Source organism: Echinops telfairi, unplaced genomic scaffold, assembly GCF_000313985.2.
Source record: "Echinops telfairi isolate 266 unplaced genomic scaffold, ASM31398v2 ScPeMD7_15;HRSCAF=58, whole genome shotgun sequence".
NCBI lineage: Eukaryota > Metazoa > Chordata > Mammalia > Afrosoricida > Tenrecidae > Echinops > Echinops telfairi.
This window is the reverse complement of record NW_022103912.1, coordinates 8622501-8640918: the sequence shown is the minus strand read 5'-3', so window position 1 is coordinate 8640918 and position 18418 is coordinate 8622501. Positions and strand designations below refer to the sequence as shown.

Below are 18418 nucleotides of genomic sequence, written 5' to 3'. Positions count from 1 at the left end.
ATTAAACGAACCAAAGTCCAACAACCATCAGGTCTATAATATGGGGATAGTGGTCATTTGCTTCTTATCACATTAGTGTGTTTCAGCCTTAAGTCCAAGAGGGTATGTCAGTTTCTTACATCTGCTTTGAGATGAAATAAAGATAAAGCCCAGTTTGCTTAGTGGAGTTTCCACACCAAATCCTTTTTGTGTGGCCTATGACGAATGTTGTGTGCTTCAAAAGGACAGATCCCAAAGTCCCAGTAGTCCATAGCACGAGGCCGGGGTTGCCCAGTGTTAGATAAAAACTCGGTCAAAGGTGTCCAATTAGGAATATAATACTGGTTACATTAGACAAGTATTGTTAAATGATTTTTCCTGTGGGAGGTTCATCCATGAACAGAAGTACAATTGCCTTCCATAAGGCATGCATAACCCCCAACCCGCACCTTGACTTGAACTTCCATTCAATTTCACTTTTCATTTTTGTAGGCGTATCTGTTCATTTGGGGAGATCTTAGCACATGATTGTATGACAGCCACTGAATGGTCTTCTCCCTCTCCCCCTTCTTGAGAAACTGACCCCGGCTGAGGTGAGGTATCCTATGTTAAAGTGATTTTGAAGATGTACATGAAAAGTGGGGTGATAGGTGTTCATAGCCACTAAGCAGGCTCTCTACCTCATTGCTTAGGAGACGGATTAGAAGCTTACAAGACCTGAGAGCAGCAGCCCTCCTTCTTTGCAGTGTTTTTCCGTACAGTCATGGACTCACACAGTGTTTGTCCTTTCGTGATGGACTAACTTCACTCAGTATAGTGGTTCCCAGGTCCATGAATGACGTTCCGATGCTTTTCAGGAATGCATCCTATCCCACTGTGTGTATGCACATAATTTCTTTATCCATTTTTTCAACCAAGGGGCATTTGGGCTGCTTCCAGCTTCTTGCTATTGTGAACCGTGCTCCAATGAAAACGAGAGAGCAGTTTGTGCTTCTTACTTCTTTTAGGTACATGCCCAACAAAGGTATTGCTGGGTTATGAGCTATTTCTGTTCCCAATTGTTTTATATATCATTATATCCCTCTCCAAAATGGTTGTACATATTTATCAGCCCACTGGCAGTGTATAAGAGTTCCAATCTCTCCACACCCTCTCTAGAATTTGTTGTTCAATGTTTTGTTTTGGTTTTTAAATTGGGCTCTTGCTGTGAGTTTAACAAGTTCTTCATGAATAATGTTCTCTATTCTCAGTACCTAACACACTGAGGTATTTAGTAAGTGTATGTTAAATGATCAGATTCCCCTCTCTGAGTTTCTTCCCTTGTATGAATTGTCATTCACTTTCATTTCTATTCTGTATGTCTTCCTTTTACGAATTCCAACTCTTATAGTACTTTTCTTATTGAATCATATTCCTGAAAATTTTCCAACAACTAAATTTGCTAGCTATTGGTTAACAGTAAAGGCCTTGCTCGCCAGCTGAGATCAAGGCTATGGATGCTTTCCTGAAGTGTCATCGCTTCAGCCTCACATTCAAATTTGCCAATCCAGCATATATGTTGTGAACATAGCAAGTCAACCTCCCAGCAGCCTCCATTCTAGGCTGGCTGGCCTCCCCCACTTATTCCCTGTCATTTTTATCCTCAACTCCATAACCACTCTTGTGTTCTTTCTCCCTCTTCATCTTCTGCCATGGAAATGACATCCATTATTCAGAGCTTGAAGGATCATGAAACAACCCTTCATAAACCCATCTTGGAACATGATAAGCTAATTTCTCTCCCCCTTCTCTAAAATCCTATAGCAATAGCTGTAATACCTCTCATTTGTACATAATTAACATGCTCATATTATCTTGGGTCATAATCTACTTGTTCCTGGATTTATCTTAACTCTACAACTTGACCATGCAAGCAGAGAATATATTTTGTTTTTCTCACTCATTCCTCCAGTTTTACACACAGCTCAGCTGGTTGCTCTGACACAATACTAGGGATCAACAACTACTTGTTGAATTAAGGAAAAAACTAAATGCATTTGGCTAAATGAGAAAAGTAGCTACTGTCATAAAACTTTGGTTAAAATAAAAAATGAATTCTAGTTCTTGGTGCTGATGATGATATGTCACATTCTAGGCCCTTGTTTCAATACCAAGGAGCCCTGGAGGCGCAGAGCGTTGCACTTTGGGTACATGAAAAAGTAAGTTGACCTTCTATTACTATACCTAGCCATTTGTGATAAAATTCAGGTTCAACGACTGACTTTAGCCTTGGAGTATCCTGTTAGTCTGGAAACAAGAGAGCTACAAAAATCTATACAATCATGTCAAAAAGACTCAAAGGTCAATATGAGAAGTTCCGCTGGCAAAAGGTGGAACAACTTGAGCAAATATGAACAATAATTGCAGTAGGTTGAAATGCATCAAATATATTTGAAATCCACGTTTGTTTAAAAATAAAGTATTGTTTATTTTCCACTTGGGAAAAGACTAAGTCTCAATGATTTTTGAATAAAATAGTTGGCCTATAAAAAGAAAGAATCAACACCTACTCTTCCTTACTAAATGAACTTTACTTTAGGATAACACATGGACGTTTCTTTTGTTGAAGGCTTCCAGTTAGTAAATGAAGGAGAAATAACAGTGTAATATCACTGATCGATTGTGTTAATGACCCAACTCTACCCTTACCCTTCTGGTGTCTACATCCTCTTTTATTTCACGTTTCACTTCCTCCTATGGAAGGCATGATATGTTTCTATCTGTTCCCTTCATTTAGCCATCTGGTTTGCTTTGGTAAGTGGGATGAGGTACAAGCGAGAGTATAACATTTAGAAACTTTGAAAGTCAGGAGACTTTGCATGTTCTCCTTTGTTCGCTGTGTCCATGATCACTCTGAAAAGAAGGTGCCCCAGAGTAGTCCTCTGGTCCTAGGAAGACGATGACAAGCATAGAAAGCAGAGTCAAACTGACCCAGCATAGATCAGATGACCCCTAGCCTACTAACAGGCTCATGAGCTAAGCTAAAATTATTGTATGCCATTGAGATACTGTACTGCATAGTGTAATCTCCATTTTGCAACCTTGCGTTAACTTGTGGCTCTATGTAATGATGGTCAATAGCTGCTAACATCATGTCACAAGAGGTTAATAAAATTAGCTTTCTAATAAAAGTATACTTGTACAATACCACCCATGAAATGATCTTGCAAAAAAGTCAAACTGATAAAACTGATCAAGCCTTTAACTCTAACTACCAGTGTATAAGAATCACAGGTGACAGAAGAATGTATTAATTAATATTAAGATGGAGATTTTGGTAACTGTGGTAGTTACATAATCTAGTGTCAACTTGAGACTATGAAGAATAAGGGGGTGGAGTTTAGCCTGTCAGTCAGATAGCAGCTTGATGACCTCATTTAGAGGCACTGAGAAGATAAATAGCTCACTGGAGGCCATACACACTCTCTCTGCTTCGTATTCCTGATGACAAGCCGCATGGAGCTATGCTGATGAAGCCAGAGCCCTGGAGCTGGAGGAGTCACATGGAGACCCACACCAACGCTGAGATGCTTCCACCACCACTGGATCCATAAGACCTTCCACCCACTGGCCTGTGATCTTCCTGCATTCAGCATTATTGCATGGCTGGGTGAGTCTAAAGAGGAATTTATGGACTAGTATTGACATATGGGATAATATCGGACTTATGGACTTGATCTGGAGTACGCTGGGATGTTTCTTAATGTACAATTGCTCTTTTATATAAAACTCTTTCTTTACACATATGAGTGTCTCTGGATTTCCTTCTCTAGTCAACCCAGACAGACTAACACAGTAACTTTCAGGAGAAATTATTCTATTTACAAAGAGATGGCAAACTCTTGGGTAAAAGAAATTTAGCAGGTATAAAAAGCAACCACGTTATATAGCCCTTACTTAGATCCTGAGTAAAACAAAATGCTATTAAAATTATGAAATAAGATTTTTTTTTTCTTTTTAAATCATTTTATTGGGGGCTCGTACAATTCCCATCACAATCCATACATACATCCATTGTGTCAAGCACATATGCACATTTGTTGCCATCATCATTCTCAAAACACTTGCCTTCCACCTGAGCCCTTAATATCGGCTGCTCATTTTTCCCCCTCTCACCCCTCCCCCTCCCTCATGAATCCTTCATAATTCACAAATTATTAGAAATAAGAATATTTTGTGACTTCAGCCCTGGATATTTGATACAAACAGTAAACTGTTCATTTATTTAGGGGTTATTGTGGTTTTGTGGTTCTTCTGCTTCATTAAAAAATAAAATCCAAACTCACTGCTATTGAGTTACCACCGACTCATAGCAACCCTATAGGACAAGGTAGAACTGCCCCGTGATTTTTTGAGCCTGTAACTCGCTAACGGAGTTAGAAACACTGTTCTTCTTTCTTACAGCACGATAAATCACACTCAAGCTTAGCAACTAAGAAAAGAACGATTTTGTTAAATCTTACAATTTAGAAAGCCAGAAATTTGCACAGGGTCCAGCTGGGTGCTTCTTCTACTTCATGTAGCATGAACTGAAGTTAATCAGTTATATTCCGTTGCCTGATCTGCAGCTATAGAAGGCCCGACATAGTTTTACCACACACCTCAAAGAGGAAGAATGGAAGGTTGATCTCAGTGAAGACTTTTGATCAAATGAAGGTTCCTGAAGTGTTGCGCTCCTCTTTCAGAGAATGTGACCCTTGGGATCCAGCTACAAGCTTCAAGACTTCTTATGGCCCAAACTCAGAAGTCCCAGAATGAGACTTTGCCCATTCTGTATTGGTCAGACAAGTTGTGATGGTTAGTTGAGATTACAGGTCACTGGGGTTAGATTCCACCTCTTAATGGAAGGATAATAAAAGATGAGGAACTATAACCCACTAACATGGTTATGTTTTAAAAGGAGATAACTTATCTTTTATATACTTATCTGTCTTTTAGGTGTATACCAATGCGTTTAGGGGCAAAAAGGTATGATTTATTTGAGGATTTACGTCAAAACAATTGGGATGAGAGCACGCAGGACCCACACTACCACGGTTCTTTCGATGAGAATTTGTCACAAACTTTTCCTTGTAGGAGCTGGGGGATAGGTACCTGGGATTTGTTATATTACTCCACTTTTGTGTATGTCTGAATATTTTCATAAAAAGAAAGTTATAAAACATTAAAAGTTTCCTTGTACTGAAAAGCAATGAAATATGAAATAGACGGCCCCAAGTAAGCCTCTGATACTATGTATTTGGGATATACTACATGTTTACTTATATTTAACATTAACAAGCTCACCTGCCATTGAGTTGTTTCTGACTCATGGAAACCCTGTAGGACAAAGTAGAACTACCCTTTTGGTACTTGAGCCTATAAATCTTTACAGGAGTAGAAAGCCTCATCTTTCTATCATGGAGACTGTGTGGTTAGCAGCCAATTCGTAACCCACTATGCCGCCAAGGCTCCATCTATTGAACATTGAAGGAGCGTAAGTACATTATTACAGTGAATAAGAAGCCAGGTATTTGTAATTTGAAAGAGAAAGTTTTATTTCCTTTGATTCAAAAATTGGTTTCATAGAATTGATTTCAACTCATGGCTACACTATAGACCTCTAAGACAGTGGTTCTCAACCTGTGGGTCGCGACCCCTTTGGGGGTTGAACCACCCTTTCACCGGGGTCACCTAAGACCATCAAAGAACACTTATTTCCGATGGTCTTAGGAACCCAGACACAGTTCCTCTATCCGCCTCCAGGCGGGTCGGCCCACATGCAGATATGCCCACATACAAGTACCTGGGTGTGAAGACTTACCCATAGGACACCATGTTTCAAGACAAAATTTCATTTATTTGTAATTAGAAATAAGTATTTCACAATATATAATTACATATTGTTTTAGTGATTCATCACTATGCTTTAATTATGTTCAATTTGTAACAGTGAAATTACACCCTGCATATCAGATATTTACATTACAATTCATAACAGTAACAAAATGACAGTGATGAAGTAGCAACAAAAAATAATTTTATGGTTGGGGGTTCACGACAACATGAGGAACTGTATTAAAGGGTCACAGTATTAGGAAGGTTGAGAACCACTGCTCTAAGATATTGTGGGTTAATTCCAGATCACCACAATAAATTTAATATTGCAATAAAGCAAATCACATGATTTTTTATCTCCTAGTGCATATGAGTTATATTTACACGATGCTTTAGTCTATTCAGTGTGCAATAGAATTATGGAAAAGTTTGCAATATTGTGAAAATTGCCAAAATGTGTAAAGAGACATGAAGTGAGCATATGCTGTCATGGCAATAACAGACTTGTTCAATGTGGGGTTCCCATAGCCCTTCCATTTGTAAAAGGACAATCTCTGCAAAGCACAAGAAAATAAGATTTACTTATATGATTGTGTTATTCCTGGCACAGAAAATCATATGATTTTCTGACTCAAAATGACCAACACCAGTCCATTTCAGCTCACCAATGCCTAGGAGATTGATTTTTTTATGCGGTTCATTTCAGTGTGACCACTTCCAGTTTTCCTAGATCCATACTTGACACGTTCCAAGTTCCAATCGTTAATAGATTTTTGCAGCTTTTTTCTCCTTACCTTGAAGCATGCCCCTTAGCAAATGAAGATCCTGAACACTCCTAGCTCACAGGCATTGCCCGACTCGCGGTACCACAGTCAACTTCAGAGAAAGCACCTGCTACTTCAGTCACATTTCCAGTGCACTCTGACCAACGGGACAGCCCCCTGCACTTTCTCCAACAATGTTCTGCTTCGGCCCCTTAGGCCTTCGTATGAGACAATGTTTGCTTCTTTTAATATACTCCGTATTGACATATCTTACACATTCCAATATATCCATTCCCATACAATCCCATCTGGTTCAATCCCATCTGGTGGGGCTATATAGTCATCAATGCTCTCAGCTCCCTTCTCCCGACTTCCCCAGTTCCACGTGGCCCTTCTGAGAGGTTCTGTCCAATTATCTTGCAGGTGGATTTTGGGCCTCTGTTGCAGCCACGCCCCTTCACATTGATTTGATTGCATGGTGTTTTTGAAGTTCTGATACCTCTTCTCATGGACACCTCATCATCACACAGGCTGGTGTGCTTCTTCCATGTGGGCTTTGTTGCTTCCCTGCTAGATGGCCACTTGTTTGATGAAAAGCTTTTAAAACCCCAGATGCTATATTGTTTGATAGCCGGCACCATCAGCTTTCTTCATCACATGTGCTTATGTACCCATTTTGTCTTCAGCAATCATGTCAGGAATGTATCATACATTAGTAGAACAAACTGTTCTTGAACTGAGTCAAGATTTAAGTAGAAGCCCAAAGTCCACCTGCTTCCTTGTTACACACACACACACACACACACACACACACATAGATATATATGGTACATATTTAAACAAATACACCCATTTATATATATGATGTTTTGAAGCTATGCGTAAGGTTGGTAGCTGCTCCCTCCTCTGAAGCGAGGATCCGAGGGCCTTCCTCGTTGTCTGTTCTTAGTCTGGAAACTGCTGAAACCTGTTCACTTTGAGTGACCCTGCTGGCATTTGAACTACCAGTTACATGGTTTCCAGGATCACAGAAACACACAAGTCATTTCAGAAGAAAACATGGAACAAGAAATATCATTGCTGATGTCAGATGGATCTTGACTCAAAGCAGTGAAAACCAAAGAGATGTTTACTTGTGTTTTATTGACTATGCGAAGACCTTAGACTATATGGAACAAACTATGGATAGCCTTGCTAATGGTAATTCCAGAACACTTCATTTGCTCATGAGGAATTGGTACACGGATCAAAAAACAATTGTACACACGGAACAAGGGAACACTGAATGGTTTAAAATCAGGAAAGATGTGTGACAAGGTTATATCCTGAGTTAGTTTATTGTGCCAACCTGGCCGATAAATACATGTGGGGTTAATTGAAGAGCGGAGGGATAAATGGCTTGGTGAGCCTTGCCTTTCTGGTTCTTGGGTCTCTTGCTCTCTGATGGTTGGACCAGGGTGCAGCTGCCTTCGCCAGTTCCTGCTTCAGCTGGCAAGGCTCACTTCCTGCAAGACATTTCCGAGGAGAAGCCACATGGATCTACCCCAATGCAGCCCTGGGTGCTGGAGCAGCCATGTGGAGTACCCTGCCAGCGCTTAGATGCTTACACATTCACTGACTCGGTTTTCCTCCTGCAGTCAATTGTGTGTGTTTTGTGAGATGGAGGCGGACTTTGTGGATGGGTGTCGGATATATGGGTTAATGTCGGACTTGTGGACTTGAGCAGCACTGGGTTGGGATGTTTTCTTTTTTTTTTTTGGGATGTTTTCTTGACGTGCCTTAACCTTTATATAAAACTCTCTCTTATTCATGAGTTTCTGTGGATTTGTTTCTCTAAAGTACCCAGACTAACCCATATCCTCTTAGTATACTTGTTCAATCTGTATGCTGAGCAAATAATCAAAGAAGCTGACTTATATGAAGACGAATGTTGCATCAGGTTTGGAGGAAGGCAATATGCAGATAACACAACTTTGCTTGCTGAAAATGAGGAGGACCAGATGCACTTGCTGAGGAAGATCCAGGATTGCAGCTTTCAGTATGAATTAAAACTCAATGTAAAGAAGACCAAAATCTTCACAACTGCACTAATAGGTAAGTAACATCATGACAAAAGGAGAGAAAGTTGGATTTTTGGATTTTGTCTTGCTGGGATCCAAAATCAATGCTCATGTAAGCAGCAGTCAAGCGGTGAGTTGCATTAGGCAAACTGGCTGCAAAAAAACCTCTTTAAAGTGTTGAAAAGCAAGGATGTTATTTTGAAGACTAAGGTATGCCTGACCCAAGCCATGGTATTTTCAGTCACCTTATATGCATGTGAAAGTTGGACATTGATTCAGAAAGACCAAAGATGAATTGATGAATTTGAATTGTGGTGCTGGAAAAGAATATTAGAAGGACTATGGATTGATAAAAGGACAAACCAGTCTGTCTCGGAAGAAGCACTGCCATGGTGTTCCTTGGAGGCAAGGATGGGGAAACTGTGTGACAGATGTTGGACACATTGTCAGGAAAGACCAGTCCCTGGAGAAGGGCATTATGTTTGGTTCAGGAGGATAAGGCTCTCCAGGAGATGGATTGACACCTTGGCTGTAATATAGGCTCAAGCTGGGAACAGTTGTGAGAATGGTGCAAGACTGGTCAGTGTTTCGTGATCTTATGTCGTGCATAAGGTCACTATGGGTCAGAACTGAGTAGATGCCACTCAATAACAACCACATACTTGTATGTCAGAATGGACCTGTACTCCATAGTGTTTTTAATGCCTGCCTTTTCGGAAACAGATAGATAACCATACTTTTTTTCCAGGCTGCTCCAGATGGACTCAGGCTGAGAATTCTTTGGTTTGCAGCCGAGCACATTAACCTTTGCCTCACTCTAGGACTCCATTAGATGAGAGATGTATAATTCTCTATATAGTTTGGATTTCCAGATATTTTATATTTAAAATAATTTCAGTAATTTTAGTGATCTATAAATAATTCCAGTACATAATGCAGCTCAAACCTCAACTGAGTTTCTGATCATGTGATTAGAAAAGTCTACTTTTAAAATACATTTGCTGGTCAACTCCTTCCAGAGAAACAATGATTTTTAAACTTCAAACTCAAAATGCTTTAATAACTACATTATCCCATAAAGTACAATATTAGAACGGATTATTTTCCTTCTCAGAGATGTGACACTTTTAAATAACCAAATGAAAACATGAGTTGCCTGGTATCTGCATATGCAAAATACATAATGTTTTCAATTTCTTCAACCACCTATTTTCATATTTACTGTGTCTCTTATCAAATAGGAGGACATAGTGGGTTACATGTCGGGCTGTAACTGGAAGATCAGCAGTTCAGCACCACCATCCCATCAGTGGGAGAAAGGTGAAGCTTTGTATCCTAGTACAAGGTTATAGTCTCAAAGACCAGGGTCTCTGTGAATCAGAATCAACTCAATGGCAGTGAGTTGTTACCAAAAATTTTGTAACTCAAATAATCGTCTTCTTAGAGATCTCTATTTAAGCATAAAATCTTGGAGGTCAGTAATGGAAGTTCCCAAACTGTGGCCCTTAGTGACTGTTCAGGTGTGTAAATGAACACACCCCCATGGCTCAATTTTCAACCAAGCAATAGCAGTCTTATAAAGAAAACAGTAATACTAGGGAGGTTCACACACCTTAGGATAATCAACCACTTGAATGAATAACAATGAGTACAAGGAAGAAGGAAATATTCTAGAATTACATCTGGTGATAATTGTACAACTCTTCTTGATATGATTGAATTATTGAATTGTACGACATGTGGTTGAGTGCTAAAAAAAAGTTGTCTAAAAAAATCAACCACTTGAGATCAAACGGGCATCATTTACCCCAATGGGCATCCTTCGCCCAAGGACAAAGTTCAGAAAGACTAGGGAAGAAGGACAAGTGGAAACAAAATTCAGGGAGGAAATGGAGTAAGTGATACTACATTGTAGGAATTGCAATCAATGACATGCAACAAAATGTGTATGAGTTGTTGAGTGAAAAACTCGTTTGCTGTGTAAATCTTTACTCAATTCATAACAAAATGTGTTTTTAAAAATGTAGAGATCAGTCCACTCGCATTGTTACTAACTGTATGGCCAAATGTTCACAAATACGAAGTTCACACTACCCTTAATGGAATAAAGGGTATACTAGCTATAATGTGAATACCTGTAAAAGTACCAGTACCTGTAAGACAGGATTTGTTGCCAAAACTTATTCTTACATTACAGTGAAAGGAAACTCAAATAAAAGATGGGAGGAGTAAAGCTCTATTTCATAAACATGCAGTGATTCATTGGAAAAACAGCTTGGGAAGAAGGCAATGATTTTGTTAGTCATTGGTGCTATGTTTGTCTATACCAATGCCCCACCCTATCCCAACATGACCGTGGTGCTGTATTTGAGATTCTCCTTCCACACTGCTCTCATATGATGCTAAAGTTGGGAAGCTAGAGAATGAATTCAACCTCTGGAATCTAAGCCCAGTCGGGCAACTCTCAGTCATGCGGTCTATGGAAAGACATCTACACTTTCTGTGCTTCACCTTCGGCATGTTCACAGTAAAGGTTAAAATATCTGACTCACTTACCACAAAGGACTGGAAGGAATATCAACTTAAATAATATTATTTGAAAATATGTTCAAAATCTTATGACTCTCTGTAAATATGATACTCAATATAGATTTAAAATATTTTTTCTTGAAGTAAGCCTGTACCTATTTTGTGCAAATGAGAATAATATACTTGATCTCCAATTTCTCTACTACTCTCCACTGGCTTTCCTTAGAAAATTAGATGCCATCTTTTTTTTTTTTTTTACAATAGGAAAAAATATTTGAATTACATAACATGACAGTGACTGCTGGTCTCATTTTCAATATGCATTTTTCTTCTTCCATTCTAGTAGAACTAATAACTTTGCGTAGTAACAATGTGTCCAGCTGAAAGACTATAGTTCTTCTCACACTATCGCTGTATGATCTGGTTCTAACTAAATAAGTAAACAAAATATCTTGGGTGCCACACTCAAGAAAGCTTTATAGAAGGGAATACACAGCCAAAGTATAACTATCTATCCCTCCTCACCTCCTTCCTGATGCCTTGAAAGCAAAAATGGGGCTCAGGCTTCTGATAACATCTTGAACTGTGGAATAAACTTGGCTATGAAACCAACCAGAAGAAAGATGAGTCGCAAACTCCATGTAACATCGTGGATTGCCAGCTTTTGACTTATTTTACAAGAAAAAACAAAGTTCATCTGATCAGGGCTATAATAGAAGTATCCTGTTAGAGCAGGAGAGCAAATGTGGAGCAATACATACATGCTTTAAAAGATGAGACTTACTGGACTGGTTGAGAGTAGAAGAATCTCCAAGATTATCCCCTGAGATACTTTTTAAGCCTCAAACTGAAATGATCCCTTGAATTCTCCTTTTAGCTAAATAATAGATTGGCTTATTTCTTAGGCGGAGACAACTAAAGATGCAAAACCCAGCACATATTTTGTATATATAAAGACACTCATATTTATATTCACATATACATTCACATAATTATAGAAGTGGGCAAATACAAGTCTAGGTAAATTCCAAATTCATAGGTCAAATGTTAAGTTGGAGGCGTCTTCTGACTCGTGTTTGTGGGGGACAGGGGGCCCTAATGAACCCACAATTGATAGGCAGGAAGAACATAGGCTTATGTCTGCAGAATTGGATAAATCCAAGGTCAGTAAGTCAGAAGGAAGACAACTCCCATGATTAGCAGGCAGTATGGCAATACATTGGGTCAAGTTTAAAGAACTGAAGGTTAATGAGCCAGATGCAGTGTCCAGACCCAGAAAAAAGCAAGGAATATTTTCCACCACATCCACTTATACAGAGAGCGAGTCACACCCGAAGGAAACTTAGTTTTAATTTAGTACATCATGGCTGTGACCTGAGTAAGCGTGTTGTATCTCACCCTAACCTTCTTACCACTGATTGGTTGTGATTACATTGTGTCAGGTCAGGTCATGGAGTATTATGTACCAATCCACTGAAAATCATAGTTCAGCATATTTGACCCAAAGCCAAACTATCATACGCCGTGGGTAAAGACCTCTTTTTAAAAATTGTCCATAAAAGACCAAATGATCAAAAATTTTTCTGAAGAAAAAGTGAAAAGGTAAGGGGACAAGAAAACTAGAGTATTGAAAATATTAAAATCAGAAAGGAGTGAAAAATATAACAAATATCACCGAATAACATATAGAAATTGTTAAGTGGTAACCTAATTTCACACATATGATTTTTTGTTCTGGGTCTGTGATCCCATCAACACCTCATGGTCACACAGGCTGGTGTGCTTCTTCCATGTGGGCTTTGTTGCTTCTGAGCTAGATGGCCGCTTGTTTACCTACAAGCCTTTAAGACCCCAGATGCTTGATAGCCGGGCACCATTCAGCTTTCTTCACCACATTTGCTTATGCACACATTTGTCTTCAGTGATCATATCGGGAAGGTGGACACACAATGATATGATTTTTCATTGTGAAAGAGGGGGAGTGCAGATTGGGGTCCCAAAGCCCATCTGCAGGCAACTGGACATCCCCTTACAGAAGGGAGATGAGCTATTCAGGGTGCAGTGTAACAACGATGAAACATACAACTTTCCTCTAGTTCCTAAATGCTTCCTCCACCCCCATCCCTCCACCCCCACCACTATCATGATCCCATTTCAACCCTACAAATCCAGCTAGACCAGAGGATTAACATTGGTACAGATAGGAACCAGAAACACAGGGAATCCAGGACAGATGATCCCTTCAGGACCAGTGCTGAGAGTGGCGAAACTGGGAAGGTGAAGGGAGGGTGGGGTAGAAAGGGGGAACTGATGATAAGGATCTACATATAGCCTCCTTCTTGGGGGATGGACAACAGAAAAGAGGGTAAAGGGAGACATTGGACAGTGTAAGATATGACAAAATAATAATAATAATGTATAAATTACCATGGGTTCATGAGGGAGGGGGAAGTGGGGAGGCGAGGAAAAATGAGGAGCGGATACCAAGGGCCCAAGTAGAAAGCAAATGTTTAGGGAATGATGAGGACAACAAATGTACAAATATGCTTGATATACAATGGATGGATGTATGGATTGTGATAAGAGTTGTATGAGCCCCCATAAAATGATTTCCAAAAATAATAGTAACCTAATTTTCAGTGTAAATTTTCACCTTGAACAGTTTTTTAAAAGGACAGAGAAAGTTAAATGGATCCTTATAGGTTTATAGCATGTTATTTTTAATGTTGGGGGGTTATATTTAGCTAGTGGTGAAGCATTGGGTTGCAATCTGCACAGTCAATAGTTCGAACCACCAGCAGCTATGCAGGAGAAAGACAGCTTCCTACTCTGGTTAACAGTTACAGCCTCCAACACCCACAGGGGTTGCTATGAGTCAGCATTGACTCTATGGCAGTTTGGTTTTGAGAATCAGAAAAATTTGGGAGCACAATTAGGCTTTCTACTCCTCTAAGGAGCTACAGGCTCAGAAACTCACAAGGGAATTGAGTCAATGGAAGTGAATTTAGAGTTTGAAGCCATAAAAAAAGGAGCCTTGTTGGCACTGTGGGTTAGGCCTAGGGTTGCTAATCCCAAGGTAGGTGTTTGAAATTTGAAATTTGAAATCCACCAGTTGCTCTGGGAAAGAGAGGTGAGGCCATCTGCTCCCAGACACCCTATATAGCGTTACTATAAGTCTGAATCAACTCAATGGCAGTGGGTTATTTATAATAAGCACAGTGGATATACACATGCATTAAATGTCACATCTCCCTGATGTCATCAACTCAAGGGAAAAGATCAGCATGAATTCAATCCCTAAAATAAGGAGGTTGTTCTAGCGCTCACCTTCCCACTTCTCCATCCAATTGGCCATAGGGCTTCGATCCTAGCCCCAGACTTGTGTCAGAACACACAAGTTAGAAGGACACTGCCCTTCACACTGACAAATAAGCAAATGTCAATTACAAGTCTGCGTTGTCCACACAGCACTCTGGTCTTTTGCCCTACTGACCACAATTTTAGGGCTCCTTTACCACGAACACTTCACAATGCGAGTATGTGGTTTAGAGTCCAAAATACCTTTACTCCTTGACCTGCTGGATACCACTGCTCTTTTTGGCTCCATAATTTACTTAAATAACACAGAATAATACTTAAAGAACAGTCTTCAAGGAGAGTATACCATTAAAAGAAATGGAAAAAAAAACCCTCACTGCCATCACGTTGACCATGACCTATGGTGACCCTGTCAGTCTCTGAGACTGTAACTCTTTATGGGAATAGAAAGTCCTATCTTTCTCCCGTAGAGCAGCTGATGGTTTCAAACTGTTGACCTTGCAGTTTGAAATCCAACTCATAACCACTATGCCTCTAGGGCTACCATATCGTAGTTACAGCCCCAAAGAATAAATTAAAGGGACACATAAGGAGAAGTCTTGGAGAGTTCCCAATAAGAAGCTTCCACATTGTCGGCCAATGCATTACCCACCCCAAAACAGAGGTTCTTTCACTCAGGAAGCCCTCTATGTCTTAGGAATCAGGCTTTTATCAGTCAGTTTCACTGCTGACAATGATTAAAGAGCTAGTCTGCTATCCAGAAGGTTGGTGGTTAGAACCCACCAGCTGGTGCTCATTTCAGCAGCACATATACTAAAATTGGAATGATAGAGAACCCACCAGTTGATCAACAAGGGAAAGTAAAAGATGAGCAAATCTTCTTCCATAGACTTATAACCTTGGAAGCCCTATGAGGCAGTTCTACCCTGTTGTCTAGGATCATGATGAGTTGACATTGACTGAATTACAGTGAGTTTGGCTTGGATTTTATTTACATGATAAGCTAAATCATACCTCCAGAACTTAGTTGATATTAGCTTCCCAGGTGAGCCTTTTCTGTGCTAGCCAGCTCCCCACCAGCCAGCCCAATCATCGTGTATGGCCTAGAAGTCATGGACCAAGGCAACCTAATTACTGTAAGGATAATTTCTTAGGAAGCAACAACAAATACCTTCTTAGGGTCAAACTAAGTTCTTTACCTTATAGTTGGATAAATATAAAAACACTGAGTCTGCAGGACCTGGGAAATCTCTAAGGACAGGGTAACATCATAAGTGGAGAAAATGTTGAAATTGTCAAGGATTTTTTAAAAATTTAAATTAAATTAAAAAAAAAAAGAAATTATCAAGGATTTTGACATTGTTGGACCCACAATAAGTGTTCATGGAAGTAGCAATTAAGAGATTAAAAGATGAGTTGCATTGGGTAAATCTGCTGCACAAAACCTCTTCAAAGTATGGAAAAGCAAGGATGTTACTTTGAGTACTAAGGCCCAAACCAAGGTATTTTTAATAGCCTTCTAGATGCATGTGAAAGTTGGGACATTGAATAAAGAAGACTGAAGACTTGATGACTTTGAATTGTGGTGCTGGAGAAGAATATTGAAAGTACCATGGACTGCTAAAATGACAAACTGATCTGTCTTAGAAGACATACAGCCATAATGCTCATTAGAGGAAAGCATGGTGAGACTTTGTCTAACATAGTTTGGACATGTTGTCAAGAGAGACCAGTCCTTGGAGAACGACATCATGTTATGTAAGGTAGAGGGGCAGTGAGGGAAAGGAAGGCCTTCAAGGAGATGGATGGACATCATGGCAGCAACACTGGGCATAGTAACAATTGTAAGGATGATGCAAGATCATTCAGCCTTATTACTGTGTGCATAGAGTCATTATGGGTCCAAAGTAACTTGATGGCACCTAACAAAAACAATAAGGATTAGGGATAAGAAAAGATCTATTCTTATTGCGTCAGATGGATCATTCTTATCATTGCTAGGAAAGTGACCAACCAGTCAGAATTGAAATGTTTGTGCTTGCCAACTCGGTTATATAGAGCTAAGCTGTTTAAAGAAAATACTTACCTAAATTTTAAGATGATCTATTATTGCAAGATTCAATTAGGGAAATCTTTTTAGGAAGCACAGGTATGATTAATGAAAGAAAGCGAGGGACACCTCTTTTTTTTTGCATAAAAGAACTCTCAAAAACAAACAAACAAAAAAAGAACTCTTTGGGGGTTGGGAGGAGATTTCATTCTGAATTTTATGTGGTATTATTCTCTAACTGGGAGGTATTAAAAAGTATCAGCCATTACATTATGAAATGTAAGTGGCTTACAGTCAGTTTGTATGAGAGAAATGCTAATACTAAACAGAATTACATGATTTTTCAAAAATTATGTTGTGTTAAAACTCACAGCACCAAACATTTGTATATTTTCTGGGACACTCCAAAGACTCTCCATCTACTTACACTTAAAATACAACACTATGAGTCTCCTAGCCACCACCTTGGAATAGAAATCTTTAACATTTTCAAGAACAATTTTAGTTCAATGTCTAATATAAAAATTCTGGACTGCTCGCTTCACCCCGACGCCCGGCTGTGCGCGTCCTCCCGCCGGCCTGCAGGCCTGGCGCTTCAGCCTCCCCCGCCGCTGCCCCTCGCGGCCCCAGCTAGCGTTCACGCTGTCGCCCGGACCAGCGCGTCCGCGGGCAACCGCCCCCCCTCCCACACCTACCCCGCCCCCTCCCTGCCTTTTCCGCTCGCCGGTCCCCCTCCTCCGGCCCGCAGCCGCCGCTCCAGATGAGGTGATGGCAGCGTCCAGCTTCGGCAAGATCCAGATCGGGATTTACGTGGAGATCAAGCGGAGCGATGAAAGCAATATTGTGGCATCTGCTTATAGCAGATTATTATGATCCTCCTCCGTTCCTGACGATGCATTCTTATTCATATATTACAGTTTCTCAGGCCGAATACATCAAGCAATGGTAACATCTTTAAATGAAGATAATGAAAGTGTAACAGTGGAGTGGATAGAAAATGGAGATACAAAAGGCAAAGAGATTGACCTCGAGAGCATCTTTTCACTTAATCCTGACCTTGTCCCTGATGAAGAAATTGAACCCAGTCCAGAAACACCTCCACCTCCAGCATCTTCAGCCAAAGTAAACAAAATTGTAAAGAATCGGCGCACTGTGGCTTCTATTAAGAATGACCCTCCTCCAAGAGATAATAGAGTGGTTGGTTCTGCACGTGCACGGCCTAGTCAGCTTCCTGAGCAGTCTTCCTCTGCACAACAGAATGCACGTAGAAAATCTAATTGTGTGAAAGAAGTAGAGAAACTACAAGAAAAACGAGAGAAAAGGAGGCTACAGCAACAGGAGCTTAGGGAAAAAAGAGCCCAGGACGTTGATGCTACAAACCCAAATTATGAAATTATGTGTATGATCAGAGACTTTAGAGGAAGTTTGGATTATAGACCATTAACGACGGCAGATCCTATTGATGAACACAGAATATGTGTTTGTGTACGGAAACGACCACTCAATAAAAAAGAAACTCAGATGAAAGATCTTGATGTAATCACAATCCCTAGTAAAGATGTTGTGATGGTGCATGAACCAAAACAAAAAGTAGATTTAACAAGATACCTAGAAAACCAAACCTTTCGTTTTGATTATGCCTTTGATGACTCCGCTCCTAATGAAATGGTTTACAGGTTTACAGCTAGACCACTAGTGGAAACTATATTTGAAAGAGGAATGGCTACATGCTTTGCTTATGGGCAAACTGGAAGTGGGAAAACACATACTATGGGTGGTGACTTTTCAGGAAAGAACCAAGACTGTTCTAAAGGGATATATGCATTAGCAGCTCGAGATGTCTTTTTAATGCTTAAGAAGCC

At 40.0% G+C, this 18418-nt stretch overlaps 1 protein-coding gene across 1 annotated transcript in view; it reads left to right on the top strand.

The window, feature by feature from the left end:
* The first annotated feature begins 17309 nt into the window (after positions 1-17309).
* LOC101641863 (kinesin-like protein KIF2A) overlaps positions 17310-18418 on the top strand; it is a 5924-nt gene continuing 4815 nt past the window's right edge. Inside the window, exons 1-2 of the mRNA XM_045287416.1 lie at positions 17310-17387; positions 17481-18415. Of these exons, the coding sequence (XP_045143351.1) occupies positions 17325-17387; positions 17481-18415 (998 nt within the window). The 5' untranslated portion in view covers positions 17310-17324. The remainder of the gene's footprint in view (positions 17388-17480; positions 18416-18418) is intronic.